Raw genomic sequence first — 22,058 nt, 5'->3', positions numbered from 1 at the left:
GTGAGTAAGGGACAAGGGGCACCAGGCACAGACGAGCCCAGGGAGTTCCATTCCATCTGACCATGAGGAAGAGCTCTGTGCTGTGGGGGTGGCAGAGCCCTGGCACCACTGCCCAGAGAGGTGGAGGAGTCTCCATCTTTGCAGGGATCCAAACTTGCCTGGGCATTTTTTGTGCTGCTGCTGCAGTGGGGGTGGACTGAAGGACTCCAGAAGCCCCTTCCAGCCCCACAGCTCCGGGGTTCTGTTTGGAACAGCTCTTAGAAAAAAAACATGAAGGTGGGTTACAGTGTCTGGATGCAGGGCTCAAGCAAACAACCAAACCAACGTGCAGTTTGCCGGGTGTGATTCCTGTATTGGCTTCCACGTAGCCCCTTTTATTCGTTTTCAACGCTTATTCATGGCGCTTGGCTCCTCCCAAACAAGCAGCCCACCCCCCCCGGGTACTTTTTCCCCCCCGTCGTTCCCAGGTTTGCTGCATCAGAGCACGGATTTCAGGTTGCAACCTGAAACATCAGGCGTTTCAGGTGCTGGGAGCTGGGGCACCGTGTGCTTCAGGTTTCCTTGGTACCACCGGCCCTGCTCCATTCCCGTCTCCCACGAGACACCCATCCTTCCCTCAGACACGCGTGGAGCCGGTCACCTGTCCCATCGCTCCCCCTTTGGCTCCCGGAGAGCGCTGGGAAGGGGACGGCGGAGGACCCAGGGGAGACAAATTGGCCCTGGGAAGCGTTCTGTCCGCTCTGAGCAGATTTGGGGCACCGCCTCCAGCTCGGTTTACAAAACCCCAGCAGCTTTGAGGCCGGTTTCTTTGAGACCCGCATGTGACGCCCTGAGAGCGGCCGTTCCCCTTCGGGACAGAGGCTGAACTCGGTGCTGCTCTGTCATTCACCAAACCGGGCTGCACGTTCAGCTGCGTGGCTCTGCGTCCGTCGGTGCAAGCCGCAGGGTGCTGCTACGGCAGAGAGCAGCACGGGGTCCCCCCCACATCCCCCCCCCCGGTGGCACAGCCCTCGGAACCGGCGGTTCTGTGACATCGGCGCTGGCTCCGCGGGCAACGGGCACACGCTGTGGCCAACGGCCGCGTCGGTGGCAACCAAGCCGGGAGCGATGGGCTGCCGCTCGGCTCCGGGAGCGATGCTGCTGCTGCCCTTCGTCGTGCTGCTGGCCGCCTGCCGGCCCGGCCACGGCTTCTCGGGCTCCTGCGAGTGAGTGGCCCCGGCCCCGAGCTGCCCCGTGGGGAGGAACGGCGGCTCGCCTGCAAAAACTCAACGCTTTTCTGATTGCAGCACCTGCGGCTTCCGGCCCATGGCTTATCACTACCATGGAACGCGCGTCGTGGGAGGCACGGATGCCCCTCAGGGGGCCTGGCCGTGGATCGTCAGCCTCCAAAGTACCTGGTTTGTGGGCACGGGGCACATCTGTGGAGGGTCCCTCATCAGCCCGCAGTGGGTGCTCACGGCAGCGCACTGCTTCGACCACGCAAGGTAAGGGCCGCCCCTCTCCCTGCGGCACAGCCAGGCGTGGGCGCTCCCGGCTGCCCCCCCCCGAGGGACCGCTGGTATCACGCTCCTGCCACAGCTTCCAGCAGCCCCTAGCTCGGCAATCCTCGTGCCCAAGGCGTAGCTGGGATGTCACAGCCCTCGCAGGACCGCTTTCCTCTCTCCTCCATAGCGGGGGGACCTCTGGGCTGCTGCAGGACGTGGCCGTGTTCCCTCTTGACCCCCTTCCTCCGTCCTTCTTCCAGCCCCAACACACCGTGGCACGTGGTGATCGGTGGCCACGATTTGACTCGCCTGGGCCCCGAAGCCGTCGTGCGCAACGTTATTCGGATAATACCTCATGAATACTATCACAGAAACACCATGTCCAACGACATCGCCCTGCTCGAATTGGACCAACCCGTCCAGTGCAGCTACTACATCCAGCTCGCCTGCGTGCCCGACGCCTCGCTCCAAGTGTCAGAGCTCACAGACTGCTACGTCAGTGGCTGGGGACACATGGGTCTAAGATGTGAGTACCCGAAACGCACGGGTGGCCCGAATTAAAGCTTGCCACGCGGCTGAGACGGGGGGCAGGCATCCCTGATGGCCGCAGTGAAACCCAGGGTGACGCCGTGGGGATGTATCCATAGAGAGGGATGGGCCTGACCCGTTTCCGAAAGCAGGGAAACGTCAGCACATCTCAAGGCACAAAGCCGAGGCCTAGGGAAGGGGTTCACCCCCAAACAGGACGAGAACTGGCAAGGAGCTGACGGTGCCAATTCTGCTCTGTGCTCACAGCTCTGCAGGAATACGTCGAACCGTATCGTGTCCTGCAGGAGGCCAAGGTCCATCTCATCGACCTCAACCTCTGCAACAGCAGCCACTGGTACGCCGGGGCCGTCCATACCCACAACATATGCGCTGGTTATCCGCAGGGCGGCATCGACACCTGCCAGGTAGGAGCTGCACGTCAGCACACAGCCGTGCTCTGCCTGCAAGCCACCCTCCCAGAGCCGGGTGCCCACCGCCCCCGGAGCTCAATTCCCTTCCCATTTGCAGCTCCTCACCCAGGCTCCCCATGCCCCACGTGCCTGGGACTCTGCCCTGAGAGCCCTCCCGCTGCTCTTGGTCCCTGTAGGTCCGGACCCAGTCTTGGAACACCCCTCTCCCCCGCAGCCCGGATCATTGCACAGAGATGAGGGAAGGAGAGCTAACTTCCAGGCCCACTGTCCCCTTCCAGAAGCCTTTTTAGGCTCTAGCACCCAAGCAGGGCTTCTCTGTGCAGTGAACGTAGCTCTAGGGAGTGCTGTGAGAGGGGAGCCAGCTGTGCTGCTGCTGTGGCCACCCAGTAACCCTCTGGGCTTCTCTCCCCCACTGCAGGGTGATAGCGGTGGTCCTCTCATGTGCAAAGATAAAATTGCCGACTACTTCTGGCTCATTGGAGTGACCAGCTGGGGGAAAGGCTGCGGGAGAATACAGCAGCCTGGAGTCTACGCCTCTACCCAGTACTTCCGCAACTGGATCCTGGTAAATATGGGATTGCTTCCAGCAGGAGCGCATACAACTACGTCACATCCAGTCTATATCACGACCTCCTACCAGAGGCCAAAACCAACGTACTCAAGCCCACTTAGACCGTGTCCATTTCCACGCCAGAAAGTCCTGGATTTCTTTAACTTGCTCCAGGAGCTCCTGCAGGGTTTAAGAGGAAAGAAGGCTTAATGAGCTGCATGACCCACAGCAGGCTGCAATGCACCACGACCCTTTTCTGCAAGGGGTAATGCCTGATGGCAGCCCCGGTGCCAAAGCCCCGTTCTGTCCCGTCCGCCTCCGATTGCACACAAACACTGAAGTTGACTCAGTTGGACAAATAAAGCTGCTTATTTTCACAGATACCCGTTGTCTCTGCCCAGTTCAATCTCCCGTGCCAGGCAAAGACTTTCAAACCCGGCACCTGCAAAATGAGGCTGCGTGCAGACTGCAGGCCACAAAAGGGAAAGAGCGGTCCATGAGGGCTGAAACCGTGCCTGCTCAGGAAGGACACAATGGGACAGGGGCACACAGGTTGTAGGCAACCAGTGGTCTCAGGGACAGCAGCTGGCAACACCAAATGTCTCTCAAGTGCCAGATACTGATGTGGTGTGGGGTGTGTGCAGTGCACCAGTCAACTTCAACCTGGGCCAGCTCACACAGCAGGGGACCAAATCTGAGTGTGCAAGGAGCCTGACATCCAGCCACAGCCATTACATGGATGTAATTCCCGTGCTGTTATTTGAAGGATCTGTGGGTTTGCTCTGCCTGTCAATCTAGAGAGTAAAGCTGCATGTATTTTTCACTGCTGACCACCAGCCCCAGTAACTGGAGAAGCATTCATGGTCACGTGTTTATGTAAGGACATCGATCTATCTGTTTTAATGTGTTCTGCCATCCACATTAGTGTCGTGGTACGTGACTCTGTCTGCACCTGGAACACACAGCACGTCACCACGTGGGAACAGCAGCAGCCACATCCATCAGCCTGGGCTGGGAGATGCCTTCTGGATGCAAGACCACCTCATTAAGCTCTAGTGGACCTATAAGGACAAACTCCCTATGTCTAGAAATCTACTGGATCTGTCTGTCCCACAGCAGAACGGGGAAGGGAAAGCCAAAGGAACTCTGCAACAGAGATCACAGGGTGCACAGGGGCAGCACCAGCTGGGCTGTGAAAGGAAGGGGAGGGCTGGTGGTTGGACTTGCACGGTGTGGCAACTGAACTGCCTCATAACAAAACTGCAAAAAGAACCCAAACTCAAACTTTTTTTTTTAAAAAAAAAGTCTTTAGTAATTGTTTTCTCTCGCAGGTACCACTAAAGTATCTGGGCAGGACCCTTCCCTGCAGGTACAGGAGTGGCTCAGCTCTCCCAGCAAGCTTTGTCTTGATGAAGCACGTGGATACTCTCACCCTTGCCTTGACTGTGATGTGCAGGGAGTTAGGGCCCAGCCAAGGAAGATCGTGCCTAGTCTCCCCCAAGAAGGGGAAAGGCCCAGCTGCCCATCACCAGAGATCTCAGGGCAGAGAAAAATCGCTTTCCTCTGTGGAGGTGAGCTCTAACTAGCCCCTGACAACTGGAGCAGAGAGAAAAGATAAGATTCCAAGTCCGGTCCTTAGGAGGATGGGGGCTTTTCTTCAGGGTAGCTCTCCTCTTGATCCGACAAATTCTCGCTCTTCTTCTCCAGGTCAAAGCTCTGGAAAGAAGTAGGACAAGAAAATGCTGAAGAGCATGACGGCTACGCTCTGCTATGGTTCTTTCAAACTCAGGCTAAGGCAGCATAAGCTCTTCACAGGGTCACCACCTTACCCCTTCCGACCTAGAAATGAACAGGGCACAAACCCAGCGCTGTCACCAGCATAAGGCAAATCTTTCAGCTCCTGCAATATTTTCACCCTTTGGTACAGGTTCTGCTTTCCTTGAGGGGAAGAGCTGCTAACCACGTCAGGCTCTACTCCCTGCACTCCTTCCCCTCCTTTCTTACCTCCAGCTCTTGCATGACCTCATCCATGAAGTCTCCTGAATTCTGCTTGTAAGTAACTGCCAGCTTGATAGCGTCATTGAAGAGCTGATGAGAAAGCGAACACTTGTCAGTCAAAGCAATGAGGGATGGGATTCTTTAATACATGAAAACTGTTCCCACACCCCATGGGGAAAAAAAAAAACAACTCTACAGCTGCTTACAGCCAGTGGGACTGTCCCATGTAGCCAAACAGAGGCACTAGCCCATTTCCTACTCCGTGCCCACAGCAGCCTCCGTGTCCTTGCACTGTACTGCGGTCTCACAGATGCTGAGGCAAACAGCTGTGCTTTACCTTCACGACGTTGGTGCCATCTGCAGCAGACACAAAGTAAAAGGGCAAACTGAACTTCCGGGCGAAGTTGAAGCTTTTCTGGGTCACCTTCATATCCGCTGAGGGGGAAAAAAAAAAAAAAGAAGTGATCAGTAAAGCATTGGTATAGAAAGAATGCCAACATGCGCAGGGATGGTGGGACAGATGGAGACCAGAACCTAAAGTAGCTACCACGGCCTCCCCTTTGCCTTGTGGGCCCTCCACAAAAGCTAGAGGGTTTTAAAAGCTACAGCATCACCAGACAGCTGACAAGACAAAAAAAAGGAATGGGTTCTTGTAGCTTTATTCGTGGTGCTTGACGCATCCTGTAAGAAAGGCTTTTATTAGGTAAGGTGAATCATGCCCTAAGCTCTACCACTGCACCAAATGGACTGCCATAAACCTAGCTAGCTATTTGGTAAAATATAGCCCTGAGGGACTGATATTCAAGAACATATCTGGACCCAACAGAAGCATGGCTTTCCTTCACAACCACACGAAAAGAGAATAACTTCACAATCCCGAGAAGCTGAAAGAAGAAGACACACTCACCATCAATTTTATTGGCCACCACGATGCAAGGGATCTCCGGGCGAAATTCTCTCAGCTCCTTGTACCAGTTGTTCAAGTTCTTGTAGGTGACTTTCCTCTGTACATCAAACACCTTCCAAAAAAGAACCAGCTATCACAGGTCCAAGAGTAGGACAGCTCCTGATAACCCACTGCACCAAACAGAGGACGCCATGGGAAACTGCTCTTTGTTAGAAAGCACGACAGAGAAAAGGGAGAATATCCAGCAAGCCCTGAAAAATGCAGCCAGGCTTTCTCTTTGCGTGATGTCCCTTGTTTGCCTTTACATGCTTAGCACCCACGACAGTGAACAAGCACTGGGAAAGGTCTGCTCTGCTAAGGCAGCAGGGTCAGAAGTGAGGGTTCTCCATTATTTACATTGAAGCACCAGTGAAGTTGAGTGATAAAGATACAAGATATAGTGAAAAGTTAGAGCAACAACACAGACTGAGAATTAGGAGTCAGGAAACAGCACTCATTTGAGCTACAGAAACGGGAAGCTCAAAGAACATGAAAATAGTAAGGGCAGAAGAGCAGAGGAGAACGCAGTGCTCTGCAGAACACAGCAAAACGGTTTTGTACTATATAATTCAACAGTCACATCACAGAAGAAGAAAAGAGTGCCCTCTCCCCCTCACATCCCCTCTGACAGGACTGCTTCCAAAGAGCTGTACACGCATTACTGGAAATGCAGTGATGGAAGAGGAAAGCAAACTCAGGGAATGCAATAAGGATGCTGCAGGAACACTGAGCAAACCAACTACGCTGGCTTTATCGGGCAAGAAAAGAAGGAAGAATGTGGGAAAATGTGTTAAACAATTGGAAGAGACAAAAAATATAGTACAGTGTAACTGTAAAAAGCAACATCCAGGCCAAGTGTCAGCTGGGACTTATCAGCCAAGATTCCATCAGATCACAGCTGGGACACTGCCCTTACCATGATACAAGCGTGAGCTTTATGGTAATAGGAGGCATGCATGCTCTGGAACCTCTCTTGTCCAGCTGTGTCCCAGAAATCTGTATAAAGAAAATAAAACAACCCATTTAGGACGACACAACATCTCAACTTGTGTTTTCCCCACAACTTTAACACAGGATGCAAACCCCAGCTTGTCTACTTGGAGTCACAAATTAGATTTCACCTCGCTGATCTGAAATATTCCGGGGCCAAGAATTAATGCAAAACCAGGACCTTTTCCTAGCTAGAACATTGCTACAAACATACCATCAAAAGAGAAGTCACCAGGAGATAGGACTTACGGAGAACAGAAAGACAAAGTTAGAAAAAGGAGCAAAGACTGAGAACAATGTATTGTACTTATTATTGTCACTAGGGATGACAATGGGAAACATACCTAAACATGTTGTTTCTAGCACAGTGTGATAGCCAGAGGACTGTGGTGGAGCACGGTGTCCCCATGCAGCCCGTGATGTACCACGCTGCAGCAGATCCCCATGCTCAGCCAGTGCAAGAGCCCAGGGAGGAGCAGTGGATCTGACCTTAAGGACGCTGCAGGACACAGAGCTGGGACAGGAGCACACTCTGTGCCAGAGCTTCAGCCCATAGCAAGAAGCCCACAGTGCAGAAGGTGATCTGGTGGGAGCCGCTGCCCACCAGGGATCCGTGCTGGAGCACTGTGCTCCTGCAAGATAGACCCTCTGGGATGGACTCACAGTGGAGCAGCTCCTGAAGAACAGCAACACGGGGGAAGCCCAGGTAGGATCAGCCTGGGAAGGAGAGCATCCCGTGGGAGCTACCCCACGCTGCAGCAGGGAAGAAAGCGAGGCTGAAGGAGCAGCAGAGACAAAGCATCACAGCCTGACTGCAACCCCCATTCCCTGGCACTGCTCGGTGACAGCAGGAAGAAGTGAGTGGATGGGGATTTGGCGTTTGTGGTTCAGTCAGTTGTCACTGCAGCAGTTTGTTAGCAATTGGTAAGTATATTCTTCATAGAATCCTAGAATGGTTGGGGTTGGAAGGGACCTTTCAGACCATCTCGTCCCAACCCCCTGTGGGCAGGGACACCTCCCACCAGCCCAGGCTGCTCACAGCCCCACCCAGCCTTGGCCTTGAATGCTTCCAGGGCAGAGGCATTCACAGACTCCCCGGGCAACCTGTTCCAGAGTCTCACCGCCCTCACAGTCAAGAATTTCTTCCTCATTTCTTCTCCCAGAAGCCGAGCGTTTTGCCCGTGACAGCAATCAGAGAGCGATCTGCCTGTCCTTACCTCAGCCCGTGAGCCTTCTCTCACCTTGTTTTCTCCCCCTGTTCTTTTTGAGGGGGGAGAGCACGCGGCGCTTTGCGTGCCGGCAGCACCACGGCCGTCCCGCCTTCCGACAGAGCCCACCCCGGGGCCCGCGGGACACCGGGCGCAGCGCTCCTCACTTACCCACGAGCACGGCCTTCCCGTCCACCCGCGTGCGGTGCTGGTACAGCGTCAGGGCGAAGGTGGAGAGCTGCTGGGGGCGGCTGGGCCCGCGTTAAGGAGCCGTCGGAGGAACAATCCCCGCCGCCCGCCTCCCGCCCGCCCCACCGACACCTGAGGGGCGCGGACGGAACCGCGGATACAATCCGTCGAGCAGGAACCTCTCGAGCAGCCTGCGGGGAGACACCGCGGCCGTCAGGAGCCCCGCCAAGCCCGGCCCGGCTACGGGGGGACCCGCGCGGCCACGCACTTGGACTTGCCCACGGCGCTGTCGCCCAAGCAGATGATCTTCACGGCCTCCTCAGCGCCGGCCTCAACCGGGGCCTCATCCCGGGGCTGCTCCGCCGCCTCCGCCATAGCTCCGCCGCTGCGTCCCCGCTGCTACGCGACACACGCGGCGGGGTCGCACGACGCGCGCGTCATCGCTACGCGCCGTCGCGCTCTGTTGACGTCATCACTGTGCGCCGTCGCGTTCTGTTGGCGTCATCACCCGCGCGACGCTGCGTGCGAGGAGGGAGCAATGGCGCTCGCGGGATGCTCCAAGCGGCCCCTGCAGCTGACTCTGGCGCTGCTGAAGCCGGACGCCGTGGCCCATCCGCTGGTGCTGGAGGTGAGGGCAGCGCGGGCCGCTCCGCAGCTCCCGGCCCCCTCGGGACGCCCTGGCGGTGCGCGCCGCCCGCCCAGCCGCTGCGCCTCTGCCCACAGGCCGTGCATGAGACCATCCTCAGCAACCGCCTCCTCATCGTGCGCGCCAAGGAGCTGCGCTGCGGGCGGGAGCAGAGCCGCCGCTTCTACCGGGAGCACGCGGGTAGGCGGCGCGGGGCTGCGGCGGGCCTGCGGGGTGGGAAGGAAAAGGCCTTGGGGGTAATGGTGGGGGGCAGCACCACGAGCCAGCACTGTGCCCTCGCAGCCCTGAGAGCCAACCGCGCCCAGGGTGCATCCAGAGCAGCGGCCAGCAGGGAGAGGGGGGGATCTGCCCCTCTGCTCTGCTCTGCTCTGGGAGATCTCACCGTGAGCACTGCGTCCGGATGGGGAGTCCTCTGCACAGGAGGGGCGCTGACCTGTTGGAACGCATCCAGAGGAGGGCACAAAAAGGGTCTCTGGAATGGAACGCCTCTCCTGCGAGGACGGGCTGAGAGCTGGGTCTGTGCAGCTGGAGGAGGGAAGGCTGTGGGGAGAGCTGAGAGCGATCTTCAGTGTCTAAAGGGGCTGTGGGAAAGGAGGGGATGGACTCTTCAGCAGGGTCTGTGTGACAGGACAAGGGGAGATGGTTTCCAGCTGACAAAGGAAGATTGAGACTGGGCATAAGGAGCAAGGTCTTCACGCTGAGGGTGGTGGGACACTGCACAGGTCACCCAGAGGGGCGGTGCTGCCCCATCCCTGCAGACACCCATGCTCAGGGGACGGGGCTCTGAACACCCAATGGAGCTGTGGGTGTCCCTGCTCATCTCAAGGAGTGGGACCAGACGGCCTTTAGAGGGCCCTTCCAACTCAGACCATCCCTGTGATTCCCTGAAGGCTGCTTCTCCCGGGTGCGGGCAAGGAGCACGCTGGGTGGGCGCTGTGACTTGGGGCCGTCTCTCTCCCGCAGGGCGATTCTTCTACCAACGGCTGGTGGAGTTCATGGCCAGGTACCTGCTGTGCTGCAGGCGGGCAGCACAGGGCGTGAGGAGGGGATTGGGTGAGCCCTGAGCAGCACACCCACTTCTGGAGGGCTCCACCTCAGCGTGGGACGCATCTCATCAGGAGCCTGTGCTTGTGATGTGCTGGGGGGTGAAGGTTTTGGACTGAAGGGTGGGCAGTTGTCATGGAACAACTCTGCTGTGACAGCAGAGGACTCAGTGGGATGGCATCCCGGCACATTTTGGGTGCTGTCACCTAAATGGAGGCCATGCAGATGCTTTGTTACCAAGCTATCAATGCGCAGTGTGAGCTTGTCATGTGTATAAGAATGAAGAAGCTGTTCCCTGTTGTAACCTTACCCACTTCTTCTCTTTCCTGGTCCTTTTTTCAGTGGCCCCATGTGGGCTTATATCTTGGCCCATGAGAATGCCATCTCCCTCTGGAGATCCCTGATGGGACCCACCAAAGTATTCCGAGCTCGAAACTGTGTCCCAGACTCCATCCGAGGAGCTTATGGCCTCACTGACACCAGAAATACCACCCATGGTTCAGGTAGGCCTTCCTGGCTGAGCATCAGGCAGGGACTGGAGCTCGGTGTGGCTGAACAATACCATTTTGTCTGCCTTTGCTTTCTGTTCACAATTTGCTCACTTCTGCAGAGTCCGCATGCAACCAGGCCTGGCACTTTATGTCCTCAGCTCCCGCCTTTCCCTTTGAAGCAGTGCATGTTTTAGGTGCACGACTAGCTTCCTCTCACCTCTTTCCTCCCTGCTCTTACAGATTCCCCAGCGTCAGCCAGCAGAGAAATTGCCTTCTTCTTCCCAGAGTTCAATGAACAGCTCTGGTACCAGCAGGAGGAGCCACGTCTGCGCTGTGGGCAGATGTATTACGATGCAGAGAAGCGTGTCCACTGTGTGCTCAGGGATGAAGAAACGGAGTTGACCTGAGTAACCTGGGGGTATGGCCTGCAGAGCAGGAGACAGCTGCTAACCACACTGCTTGGGTCGGCCCCATAACAAGACACAGGATCATGACATGTCTTATGGACTGTAGGGATAGGAAAGAGATGAGCATTGTGCTGTGCTGCTTGGGACTGTTATTTCTGCAACGTACAGGTGCTGGGACACTTCTGAAACAACTTCTTCGGTAGCAGTACTCAAAGTTGATATAGAGATAAAGCCATGCACTTCCCCAGCCCCTCATGTGCTTATTTGTGTATGAGCAGTGCAGGTGAATTCCTCCAAGGACTTGGCAGCCAGGGGATGACTAAGTTTGCTGATAGTAGGCCCAGATTCTTACTATCTGCTCCGTTCCCTTTTTCCTTTAAGAAGAAACGGATTAATGGGATGAATATGGAAAAAATGCAGTGGTGAGCAGCACAATAGTAACTCTTCTGTCATTGCTTTCCTGGATCCAAGCTGAGAAGAAAGGTGGCCTTCAAACTCATGTCAAAATTCTTATCATAAGCATCTGGTGGAGGGCACGGTTGGAAGCTGTTCTCAATAGGAAAGCGGTTCCTTTTGGTCTGGGCTGACAACCCTACAGCAGATCTTCTAGAAGCGATTGCAGAAAGGTGTGGAGCCGTCCAATGCGTGTGAAGGATCTTACAGTTTTTGCTTTTAGGTTTTCTGGAGCAGTTTTCTGGAATGTGGGGCTGGTGGCTCTGATGGAACCTGGTAGTGGCTGTTAGAACTATGAATATTGTGAATGTGCAATAAAGGCAAAAATATATAATTGAATGCAGGTACAGACACCACAGAAGTTCTGTCTGGAGCTCTTTACATTAAGCCTCGTAACAAACTACCTGATGCTGACTCAAAGACTGAATTGCTTCTGGGTTTACTGTGTGCTGAAGCACTGAGTTCCACATCCTTTGTAGAGTGTATACTCAAAGAGTTTCAAGCATCCAGGTAGATGCTAAGGTTACTGTGTGGTGGGGCACGAGGACTTGGTTTTGAGTTACTGTTCAAAGTTCTGCTGTGCTCACTTATGTTCTCCTTTCTAATACATTTTGAGATCCGTTCATGTGCGAGTCTTTAATCCATTTAAACTGTCCCCTAGTAGTTTTTTTAATAATACTGATGATTTTTATTAATCAAGGTACCTTTCTGTACTGAGTGAAATTACTTTCAAATAAGAAATGATCTTGCTCAGCTGGACATGAGCCAGCAGTGTGCCCAGGTGGCCAAGAAGGACAATGGCATCCTGGCTTGGATCAGAAGTAGCGTTGCCAGTAGGAGTAGGGAAGTCATTGTCCCTCTGTACTCAGCACTGGTGAGGCTGCGCCTCGAGTACTGTGTCCAGTTCTGGGCCCCTCACTGCAAGAAAGACATTGAGGGCCTGGAGCGTGTTCAGAGGAGGGCACGGAGCTGTGAGGGGAATGGAGCACAGGGCTGATGAGGAGTGGCTGAGGGAGCTGGGATTGTTCAGTCTGGAGAAGAGGAGGCTCAGAGGTGACCTTATCGCTCTCTATAACTCCTGAAGGGAGGTTGTGGTGAGCTGGGGGTTGGCCTCTTCTCTCTTGTAACAGTGACAGGACGAGAGGGAATGGCCTTGAGTTACCCAGGGGAGATTGAGGCTCGACATTAGGAAATTCTGCTTTTCTGAAAGAGTAGTTAGGCACTGGAATGGGCTGCCCAGGGAGGTGGTGGAGTCATCAACCCTGGAGGTGTTCAAGGAACGTTGAGACATTGTGTTGAGAGACATGGTTTAGTGGGGTTATTGGTGGTAGGTGGATGGTTGGACTGGATGATCTTGGAGGTTTTTTCCAACCTTGCTGATTCTATGATTCTATGATAATTCCAAATGCGCTGAATCAGGGAAGGGACCTTGGTAATGCACTTAGGATGAGTTTGTTTGCCTGACTCCCTCTTCTGAAGTTAAGCACGAGTGTCAGTGATACCAAAGCTCTGTTGGTTGAGTCCCAAATTAACTAGTGTGCGGTTCTGTCGCAGATCACAGACAAGTACTATTTTTCTCCACCTTCCTTCTTTACATTGTTTTCTTTTTTGATGTTAACTTGGGATGTTGTTGCATGGTCATTCCTAGCTCTTTGCTGTTCGTCTTAAATGCTTACTTTTCATAATCCATGAAACAATCCCTTCTCAAATTTCAAGCACTGATCTGTCATCTCGGTGTCGTGTCTTCGCATACTGGTACAGATCACGGTTGGCATTGCTTGGGTAGCTGTCAGCTGTCAAGTTAGTGCTGACATTTTTTGGCCCACCTGAGTGGGGGTGGTCAGTCCCGTTTCCCCAGATGAGGTGTTTGTTTTGCAAAACGAAAGAGGATTTAAAATTTGTCAGGAGATCTCATCCTGAAATGTTTGGTGTTAGATGCAAGAGAGAAACAAACATGCTTGAAGTTAACATAAGGAAGCCTTTGCATTTGGGATGGCAGCACGTGTTCTCTATTTTGGGTACTCTGCTGAAAGTCTTTTTTCCGCCCTCCTTGGAAGAGAGCAAAATATGCTTTGTTGCTTCTTGTGCGGTGACACTTAGCATCTGTTCTGTGCACCATCTGGTGCCGTTTGGTCCTCTGACGTTGAGTCACCGTTGATTTTGTAACTTAAAATGCTTTGGATTCAAAACAACTTCTCATTCAATTTCTCCCCTTTTTCTTCTCTCCCCCATTCCCTGCCCCTTATTGATCACAGAATCATAGAATGGCCTGGGTTGAAAAGCACCTCAAAGATCATTGAGTTTCAACCCCCTGCTGAGTGCAGGGTCGCCAACCAGCCCAGGCTGCCCAGAGCCACGTCCAGCCTGGCCTTGAGTGCCTCCAGGGTTGGGGCATCCACAACCTTCTTGGGCAACCTGTTCCAGTGCGTCACCACCCTCTGAGTGAAAAACTTCCTCCTAATATCCAACCTAAACCTGCCCTGTCTCAGTTTAAAACCATTCCCCCTTGTCCTATCGCTATCCACCCTTGTGAACAATCGTTCCCCCCTGTTTATAGGCTCCCTTCAAGTATTGGAAGGCCACAATGAGGTCTCCCCGGAGCCTTCTCTTCTCCAAACTAAGCAAGCCCAGTTCCCTCAACCTTTCTTCCTAGGAGAGGTGCTCCAGCCTCTGCTCATCTTGGTGGCCTCCTCTGAACTTGTTCCAAGAGCTCTGCATCTTTCTTGTACTGAGGACCCCAGGCCTGGACGCACTGCTCCAGATGGGGCCTCACCAGAGCCCAGTAGCGGGGGACAATCCCCTACCTCTCCCTGCTGGCCACTCCTCTTTTAATGCAGCCCAGAACACAGTTGGCCTTCCGGGCTGCCAGCACGCACTGCTGGCTCATGTCCAGCTTCTCGTCCTCCAGGACCCCCAAGTCCTTCTCCACAGGGCTGCTCTCGAGGAGTTTCTTCGCCCGGGTTGTATAAATACCTGGGATTGCCCCAGCCCAAGTGCAGCACCCTGCATTTGGCCTTGTTGAACCTCATTAGGTTCACATGGGCCCACTTGTCCAGCCTGTCCAGGTCCCTCTGCATGGCTTCCCTTCCCTCCAATGTATCAACTGCACCGCTCAGCTTGGTGTCATCTGCAAACTTGCTGAGGATGCACTCGATTCCATCATCCATGTCATTGATAAAGATGTTGAATAGCACCGGTCCCAAGACTGAGCCCTGGGGGACACCGCTCTTGACCAGCCTCCACCCTAACAGAACGTTGGTCTGTTCTTATGGAACAAATTGAGAACTTCGATTATTCTTTCTTTGTTTCTTTATTTACACTTGAGTCAAACACCACCTAAGAATTCTTGGTAGTGCCTGGCAGATGCTGTTCCTTCCCTCACAAGGATTTTTGCTTTCCTTATTTGAACTCCGGACATTATTATGTTAAACCACAAAGGGAAAAGTTCTGGATGCTGGTTTAGCTCAACGTTACAGTTTCTGTTGTGGCAACAACTGCACAGTGGAATGCTGGGATAAAGGAAGGGTGAAGAAGCATTAGGCTGACCCTGAGCCTGGGAATGGGATTGTTGTATTATTACCCAAAGCAGGTCAAGGAATCGGCGATGTCTGCTGAATTCTGATTATGAAATCAGCAGCAAAACTTTTCTCAAGGGCTCGTGGTGTGCTCCCTCCCGTTGCTCAAGGCATGCTCCTGGCCTCCAGCCCTGCCACAGACTCACGCAGCAAACCAAGCTCCTATCTAAAGCTTTAAAACACGCGTTTCTATGAAATCTCTGTCGTAGCTTCGTGTGGTGAGACCTGTCCGGGTACTCACAGCAGAGGTGCAGCTAAATGCAAGCAGCCATCTCCCCATGCACCCACCCCACAGAGGGGGCAGGAAGCCAGAACGAGGAATATCGAGCTGCCCTTCCTGCCTGTAAGAACCAGGATGTGTGACAGGGCTGTGCCATGCATGAATGGCATAGTTGCACTGAGCAGAGCAGGAATTTGGGCACAGAGGCAAAATCCAGATCACAACCGGAGAAGTTAGGCTCTGGGCAGCCTGGTCTAGGGGTTGGTGACCCTGCCCACAGCAGAGGGGTTGAAACTCGATGATTTTTGAGGTCCCTCTCAACCCAGGCCGTTCTAGGATTTGATGATTCTAACTGCTCATGGAACTTCAGCTTCGTGTCTCCTGTTGCTATACCACGTTTTACACAGAGTTTGCTGCCACTCAGGCATTTCATACTGACTGCTAACGCGCTGTAAAGTTGTTCAGCTTTTTCGCCTTCTAATACTCCAGAAGATTGGTGCGTGCCTTTTCTTGGCTCAGAGTGTGGACGTCTCAAAGTCAGCAGGACGTTCTCCACTTGTCGTTCTCCTTGCTCTATTTGATGATGCAGTGGATTAGGGCAGATGTAAACAGTTTCCAAGTTACAATAGGAACGATGCACCAAACTTCTAACAGCTCCCTCTGTGCCTCGTTTATGAGTGCCACAAAAGCACTCTGGGCAGCGAAGCGGGGTGCTCTGGGCTTTCTGCCTGGTGCTGTCACCCTCATGGCGGTGCCTCTGCGGAGAGAACCCGCTGGGGATGTGCCCCGAGCGGGTAAACTGAAGCAAGAAAACTTTTCTCTCCAATTTCAACCTTCTATTTAAAGCGTCTCGTTTGAAAGTGCAGTAATTAGCCCCCTGGGCAAACCCCCGCAGGCTCCGTGCAGCGTGAGGATGGAGCTGGTGTGAGGACGGAGCAGGGTGAGGGGTGGGGATGGCGGTGAGGCCAGGGCTGTCCCATAAGCAATCAGTGGGCAGGAGCTGCTCGGTGGTGGTGGGAGAGCCCTCGCTTGTCCCTCTCTAAGCAGAAGCAGCCCAGGAAGGAACGCTGGCCCTGGGCTGGTGCTGGGGTTCTGTGCAGGTGTTCCACCGACCCCAAACCCTGCACTGAGGGGTCACAGCCACTTTGCGTGGCCTGATGCGTTGTGCCTGCTCTCAGCCTGTTATAAACACACCTGAATCAGGTCAGCTTTGGCCCATTTTGGAGCTGGATCAACCATTACCGCCTTTTTTTTCCCGGCAATATGAATACAAACGGTGAATTAAATGGAATGAAGATGCAACCAGTCGAGTCCCTTCGCTGCTGTAGAGCAGCATGAGGCACTGCTGTTCTCTTTCAGCCAAAAAAAGTCTCACCGTCATTTTAGAGAAAAACAGCGTGCTGCATTCCATTAGTGCTTTCACAGGGTGCAGTGTGAGGAGTTTGTCCCACCTTGGCCAGCCCAAGCTGGAAATGCCAGTTCCTTCCTATACTTGCTTCTGGGCTGGCCTAGATAAGAGGGAGCTCCAGGCAACTTTGCTGCAAAATAACGTCTCAAAGGAAACTCTTTCTCAGAGGAAAGCAATGAGAAAAATCTGAAATGCTGTTCTTATCAAACCCAATAGAATTTAACTGCTGAGATCAGACTCATGCTGATGGTGACGCTGGTCCAGCCTCTGCCCAGAGCACAATCGTTGGGGCTGTGGCCATGCAGGTGCTGAGTGTCTGCAGGGACAGAGTCCATGGCTTTGTGGAGGTCAGATCTAGCGCTGGAGGGATTCTCCATGGCATCCAGTGGGGATGGCTCTTTTTACAGCTTGTGTCTGTTGCCTCTTCTCATCACCCTAGCCCTAACCCTAACCTTAATCCTAACTGTAACCCTAACCCTAACTTCTGTCAGAGCACGTTTAGCACCATCACAGCTGCATGAGGGACAGTCAAAGCCACTGAGCAAAACCAACACAAGCCCATTGCAGCCAGTGGGGCCAACACTGCCATCAACACATTACTGAGCTCTGGAGTCAGACATGGCCACGCAAAGGTCTGAGCAGCTGGGCTCGCCTTGCCAGTAGAAATGTGTTCAAAAACACGGGAAGAAAAGTGTGTTCAGCTTGTGTATGTCAAAGCAACAGCAACATCGGTGAAAGCGATGGTGAAACACCATCTGGATCATCAGTTTCAGAGAGTAATGTTGAAGCAGTCATCCTCCACCTGGAGGCCAGTGACAAATGAGACATCACAGGTATCTGTCCTGGGCCCTGTCCTGTTTGGCATCTTCATTAGTGACATGAAGGAGACTGCACCCAAATCAAGAGGACCAGCGTATACGCTCAAGGGTTTTCATTCGAAGGGATCTGAACAGGCTGGAGGAGTGGGCCAACGGGAGCCCCATGAAATTCAATGAGAACAATGCCAGGTCCTGTGCCTGGGGGGGGTGGCAATGGCAGCAAACTGGACACGGGGCAGCAGCGTGCCTTGGGGGCCCAGAGCATCCCAGGCTGTGTGAAGTAAAGGCAGCAGAATGAGGCAAGCAGTTGTGTTCTCTGCTCAGCACCCCTGAGACCATGTAGAATCATAGAATCAGCAACGTTGGAAAAGACCTCCAGGATCATCCAGTCCGACCATCCACCTATCACCAATAGTTCTCACTAAGCCACATCCCTCAACACAACGTCTCAACGTTCCTTGAACACCTCCAGGGTCGGTGACTCCACCACCTCCCTGGGCAGCCCATTCCAGCACCTGACCACTCCTTCAGAAAAGTTGTATTTCCTAATATCCAGATATCCAGATACTGGATGCAGCGCTGGGCTCCCCGAAACACAAGGCACATCATCGAGCTGGAGGTGAGCTCCCATGAGCAGGGGCTGAGGGAGCTGGGCTTGTTCAGCCTGATGGAGTGATGACTCAGGGGGACCACACAGCAGCCCTGCTGTACCCATGTGAAGGCAATCAGATCAGGATCAGGGGCTCAGGAAAGCTGTGGCACCTCTGGTCTTGGAGGTGTTCCATCTCTGATTGGATGCAGCCCAAAGCAGCATTAGTGACCATGGGGCCGTGCTTTGGGTTGGGGTTGGACGCTGGGGGCAGATTTCTGTGGCCTGGAATAGCACTGTGCGATGGTGGGGTTTGCTCGAGACAGAATCCTTGAGCCGGAAAAGATGCGTAGAACCATAGAAACATTAAGGTTGGAAAAGACCTCTAAGATCCCCAAATCCAACCCCAACCGACGCCCACTGTGCCCATTGACCATGTCCTCAAGTGCCACATCCCTGCAGTCCTTGAACACCCCCAGGGATGGGGACTCCCCTCTGCCCTGGGCAGCCTGTGCCAGTGCTGACCGCTCTTTGAAGAATAAATTGTTCCCAAGATCCAACCTAATATCCAACTCTCAAAACAAACAGGGAAACGTGACTTAGAAGTCCACGGTTTTACAGCAGTACCTTTAGGTTTGGAAAGCACAGCACTTATAAGTGGAGACATTAAGGGCTCTGCACTCATTAAAGAGTCAGACTTCCAGAAGTGCTGAGTGCTCACAGGAGCTGGGGCCATCCCCATGGCTGCACACTCCCCTGTAGGTCTCAGCAAAGCCCTGTTTCTTCAAGTGCTGCAGCCTCCATCCAGAAACCTGGGAGAGCAGCCAGGTCACACAGGAGTGATGTGCCACTGAATTTCAGCATGAAGCAAGGAAATGTTCAACATTTCTGCAGGAGAGAGGGGACATTTTGTAAGGTCAAAGCCCATGGCGATGTCACAAAGTCCTTTTGTCACAGTCCTTCTGCCCTGAAAACCCTCTCAGACAGACGGGGCTCAGAATTATCTCTTTCCATCTTCCTTTTCCATCCCTTCTGACATCATCTTCCCCTCACTCCAGCATTAGCTCCCTACCACATTGAATATTCAGTGTTACTTCATTAGTTTTGTCGGCACCTTCCAGCTGATGGCACTGTCCAGCACCTCCGCTCCTGAAGCTTTAGATATGGAGTTTGAGTCACCGTCCCTGGAAGTGTTCAAGAAATGTTTAGGTGTTGTACTGAGGGACATGGTTTAGTGGGGAATTATCGGTGGTAGGTAAATGGTTGAACTGGATCAACCTTGGTGATTCTAGGATTCTCTGTTTGGCTGCTATGGCCCTATCATCAGGAAACCCTACAGATATGTTGCAATAAAGCACTTCCATGATGCAGACCAACTCTGTAGGACACTCCAGTCCCCCCCATGCCCTCTTCTGGGGGTTGGTTTTCTTACTGGGACACCTTAAGTTCAGCGTGACCCTGACCTGCTCCCATCTTTTATCAGTTTGATGCTGAACTGCTGATAAGCTTGTAACCATAACTATATTCATTTCTTATTCAAACTTTGCATTATTGCTATGTTTGATTGGCAATACCAATCCATATCTGGATTTTTTCACCTCTAATTGCCTTTCTGCTACATCTGTTGCTACTGTTAATTGGTGCTCTGCCCTTAATATTTGCTACCTATATATTTGCTTCCTGCTATAATCTGTAATAATTTATTATCTGTATTAATTTCCACATATATTTGCCTTATTAATCATAGTGTACTTGCTGGTGGTGATCTGTGATAAATACAAATCTTTAGTAGATAAAGCCCCCATGTCCTTGAATATCACAGCATCCTATGAAGCCCTGGTTGCAACCTCTATGCACCCGTGGGCCTGGTAACCCGAGCATTGATGCATTCCTACTGCAGGAACAATTGTCTCCTTCCAAATTCCCTCCCTGCTGCCATCTTCCCATGCTCTGGGTTTCCCATTTTGCATTTCCATGGCACTACACATCAAACACCAGCATAACTGCTGCTCATGGCAGGAGCCGCCTCAAACTCAGGGCAGGCAGCACTCACCCAGTACGAGGCTGAGCAGTCCTCCTGCCTGGCTCTTCAGGAAGCCACAGGGCTCTGTTCCATGCCTTGACCCAGCACAACCAATGCATTAACCCAGCTTAACCAGTGCCTTAGCCCAGCACGAGTGCATTAATTAGCACAATCAGTGCCTTAACCCAGCCCAACCTGTGCATTAACCCAGCACAACCGGTGCCATATTGTTGCACTGCAGGTGTGTGCTGGGCCAGCCCTGCCCATTGCTGCCCCTCTGCTGCACTGGCCGGTGTGACACCTCACAGTGTGGTGAAGGAGGATGTGAGGACTGCAGGTTCTCCACTTTTTGGTGAAGATGGAGTGTACTATCTGTGCTTATCAGTTAATTGGCTCAATCAGTTCCCAGCCCTCCCAGCTGGCCCTTCCCCATGGCATGGGGTACCCAGTGCATGATCAGCTGAGCTGCAGCCTAGGTGCACAAGAGCTGTTGAGGGCTGGGATGGGAGGATAGGGCCAGAGAGGTCAGGCTGAGTTAGACTCAAGCAGGGAATCATGGGGAGCCCTGTGCCAGTAGGGCTCTGTTCATCAGGCTCAGGTCCCACTTGTGTGGGCTGACTGTAGGAACTCATCTCTGCTCCGTGCTTTTGCTGTGGAGCAGAGCTGTCTCTGCCAGCCTCTCCCTCAGGACCTCCCAGGGTTAAAAGCTGTTCCTCTGCTCACAGGTGTAGAGGACTCCATCTGGTGCAGGTAAGACACACTGGGCAGCATGTGGGCATAGGGATCGCCTTTCCCTCCCACCCAGCACTGCCAGTTTGCTGCTGGACATGGAGGTAAGGAGGCCAGACCCTTGCTTGTGATGGGATGCTCAAAGGGCTCTCACTCACGATGGGGCCCTCTCAGGGTCCCCTCCAGCCCACTGCATGGGGACAGTGCATGTTCTGGCACCCAGGGCTCCGGGTGGCCCAGGCATTTGGGCAGGCTCTGGGGGCTGGTGCTGCCTCCAGCAAAACTGCCCAGTTCTCTTCAGGAGAATTTCCGCCTGCGGTACTGCCTGCTCCCCCAGTCCAACCATCAGGCTGGGACCAACCATACCCAGGGCTCAGGATCCCACTCCCACATTCCAGGCTCTGCTCTGCTCACCTGGGTGCAAATAGGCTGGCAGAACTTCAAGGGGAGAGCAGTGTCCTCCTGCAGGAGCAGCTGGTGCCTGGGGTGGGCACGCAGCATGCCTGCCCTCCTGCAGAATGGATGGTGGCACAACACACCCCAAAATGCTGGGGCAATGGGAGGGGCACCAAGGTAAAGTGAGGCATCTTCTTTGGGGAGCTGTGGGGGAGGAGGGGAGATTCTCTGACCAAGTTTCCCTTTCCCTGCGCACAGGGTGTTTGCGGGTGAAGGGTTTAAATGTCACTGCTATGTTGCTCCAGAGCACAGTGGAAAAATTAGGGTTGGCCTTTGTGTGGCTGCATCACATCCCTGTGCCTCCACACCCAATGCAGCCTGAGTTTGTCAGCACTGGGAGAGCCTCATGGGCAGCTCTCCAGCCCTCCCACTCACTCCTGCAGCAGAACTCATGGTTCCCTTCTGCTGCTGGAAACACCACGAGCAACAGAGTCATAGAGTCACAGAACCGCAGGGGTTGGAAGGGATCTCAGGAGATCATCAAGCCCAACTCCCCTGCTAAAGCAGTTCCCTACCTCCTGTCGCACAGGTTGACATCCTGATAGGTCTTGAGTATCTCCATAGGAGACTCTGCCACCTCTCTGGGCAGCCTATTCCAGTGCTACATCACCCTGATCAGAAGGAAGTTCTTCGACATGTTAGTACAGAATTTCCAGCATTCCAGTTCAAGGCCATTGCTCCTTGTCCTATGGCTGCACACCACCGAGAAGAGCCTGGCCTCATCCATTTGCCTCCCACCTCCCTTTAGGGATTTGTGAACACTAATCAGATCCTCCCTCAGTCTTCTTTTTCCCCAGGATGAACAGCCCCAGCTCCCCCAGCCTTTCCTCATACAGGAGATGCTCCAAGACCTTCATCATCTTTGTGTCCCTCCA

The 22,058-nt window shown here is 53.5% G+C and overlaps 3 protein-coding genes across 3 annotated transcripts; 2 read left to right on the top strand and 1 right to left on the bottom strand.

Annotated features, from left to right (window-relative positions):
• Positions 160–3,376, top strand: LOC110392173 (acrosin-like). Its single transcript, XM_021384198.1, has 5 exons — positions 160–1,205; positions 1,287–1,484; positions 1,745–2,010; positions 2,280–2,437; positions 2,862–3,376. Exons 1-5 carry the CDS (start codon positions 1,108–1,110, stop codon positions 3,201–3,203), a joined length of 1,062 nt encoding a protein of 353 aa, XP_021239873.1. The 5' UTR covers positions 160–1,107; the 3' UTR covers positions 3,204–3,376.
• LOC110392174 (rab-like protein 2A) lies at positions 4,289–8,794 on the bottom strand. The gene is made up of 8 exons (XM_021384199.1): positions 8,593–8,794; positions 8,486–8,515; positions 8,307–8,386; positions 6,854–6,933; positions 5,899–6,010; positions 5,329–5,426; positions 4,998–5,081; positions 4,289–4,709 (listed from the first exon to the last, which is right to left on the bottom strand). Exons 1-8 carry the CDS (start codon positions 8,697–8,699, stop codon positions 4,629–4,631), a joined length of 672 nt encoding a protein of 223 aa, XP_021239874.1. The 5' UTR covers positions 8,700–8,794; the 3' UTR covers positions 4,289–4,628.
• NME6 (NME/NM23 nucleoside diphosphate kinase 6) lies at positions 8,795–11,990 on the top strand. Its single transcript, XM_021384200.1, has 4 exons — positions 8,795–9,150; positions 9,934–9,973; positions 10,357–10,517; positions 10,746–11,990. Exons 1-4 carry the CDS (start codon positions 8,877–8,879, stop codon positions 10,910–10,912), a joined length of 642 nt encoding a protein of 213 aa, XP_021239875.1. The 5' UTR covers positions 8,795–8,876; the 3' UTR covers positions 10,913–11,990.

Source organism: Numida meleagris, chromosome 1 (assembly GCF_002078875.1).
Source record: "Numida meleagris isolate 19003 breed g44 Domestic line chromosome 1, NumMel1.0, whole genome shotgun sequence".
NCBI classification, from domain to species: domain Eukaryota; kingdom Metazoa; phylum Chordata; class Aves; order Galliformes; family Numididae; genus Numida; species Numida meleagris.
Note: the sequence above shows the minus strand (reverse complement) of the source record. Positions and strands in the feature narration are given on the sequence as shown.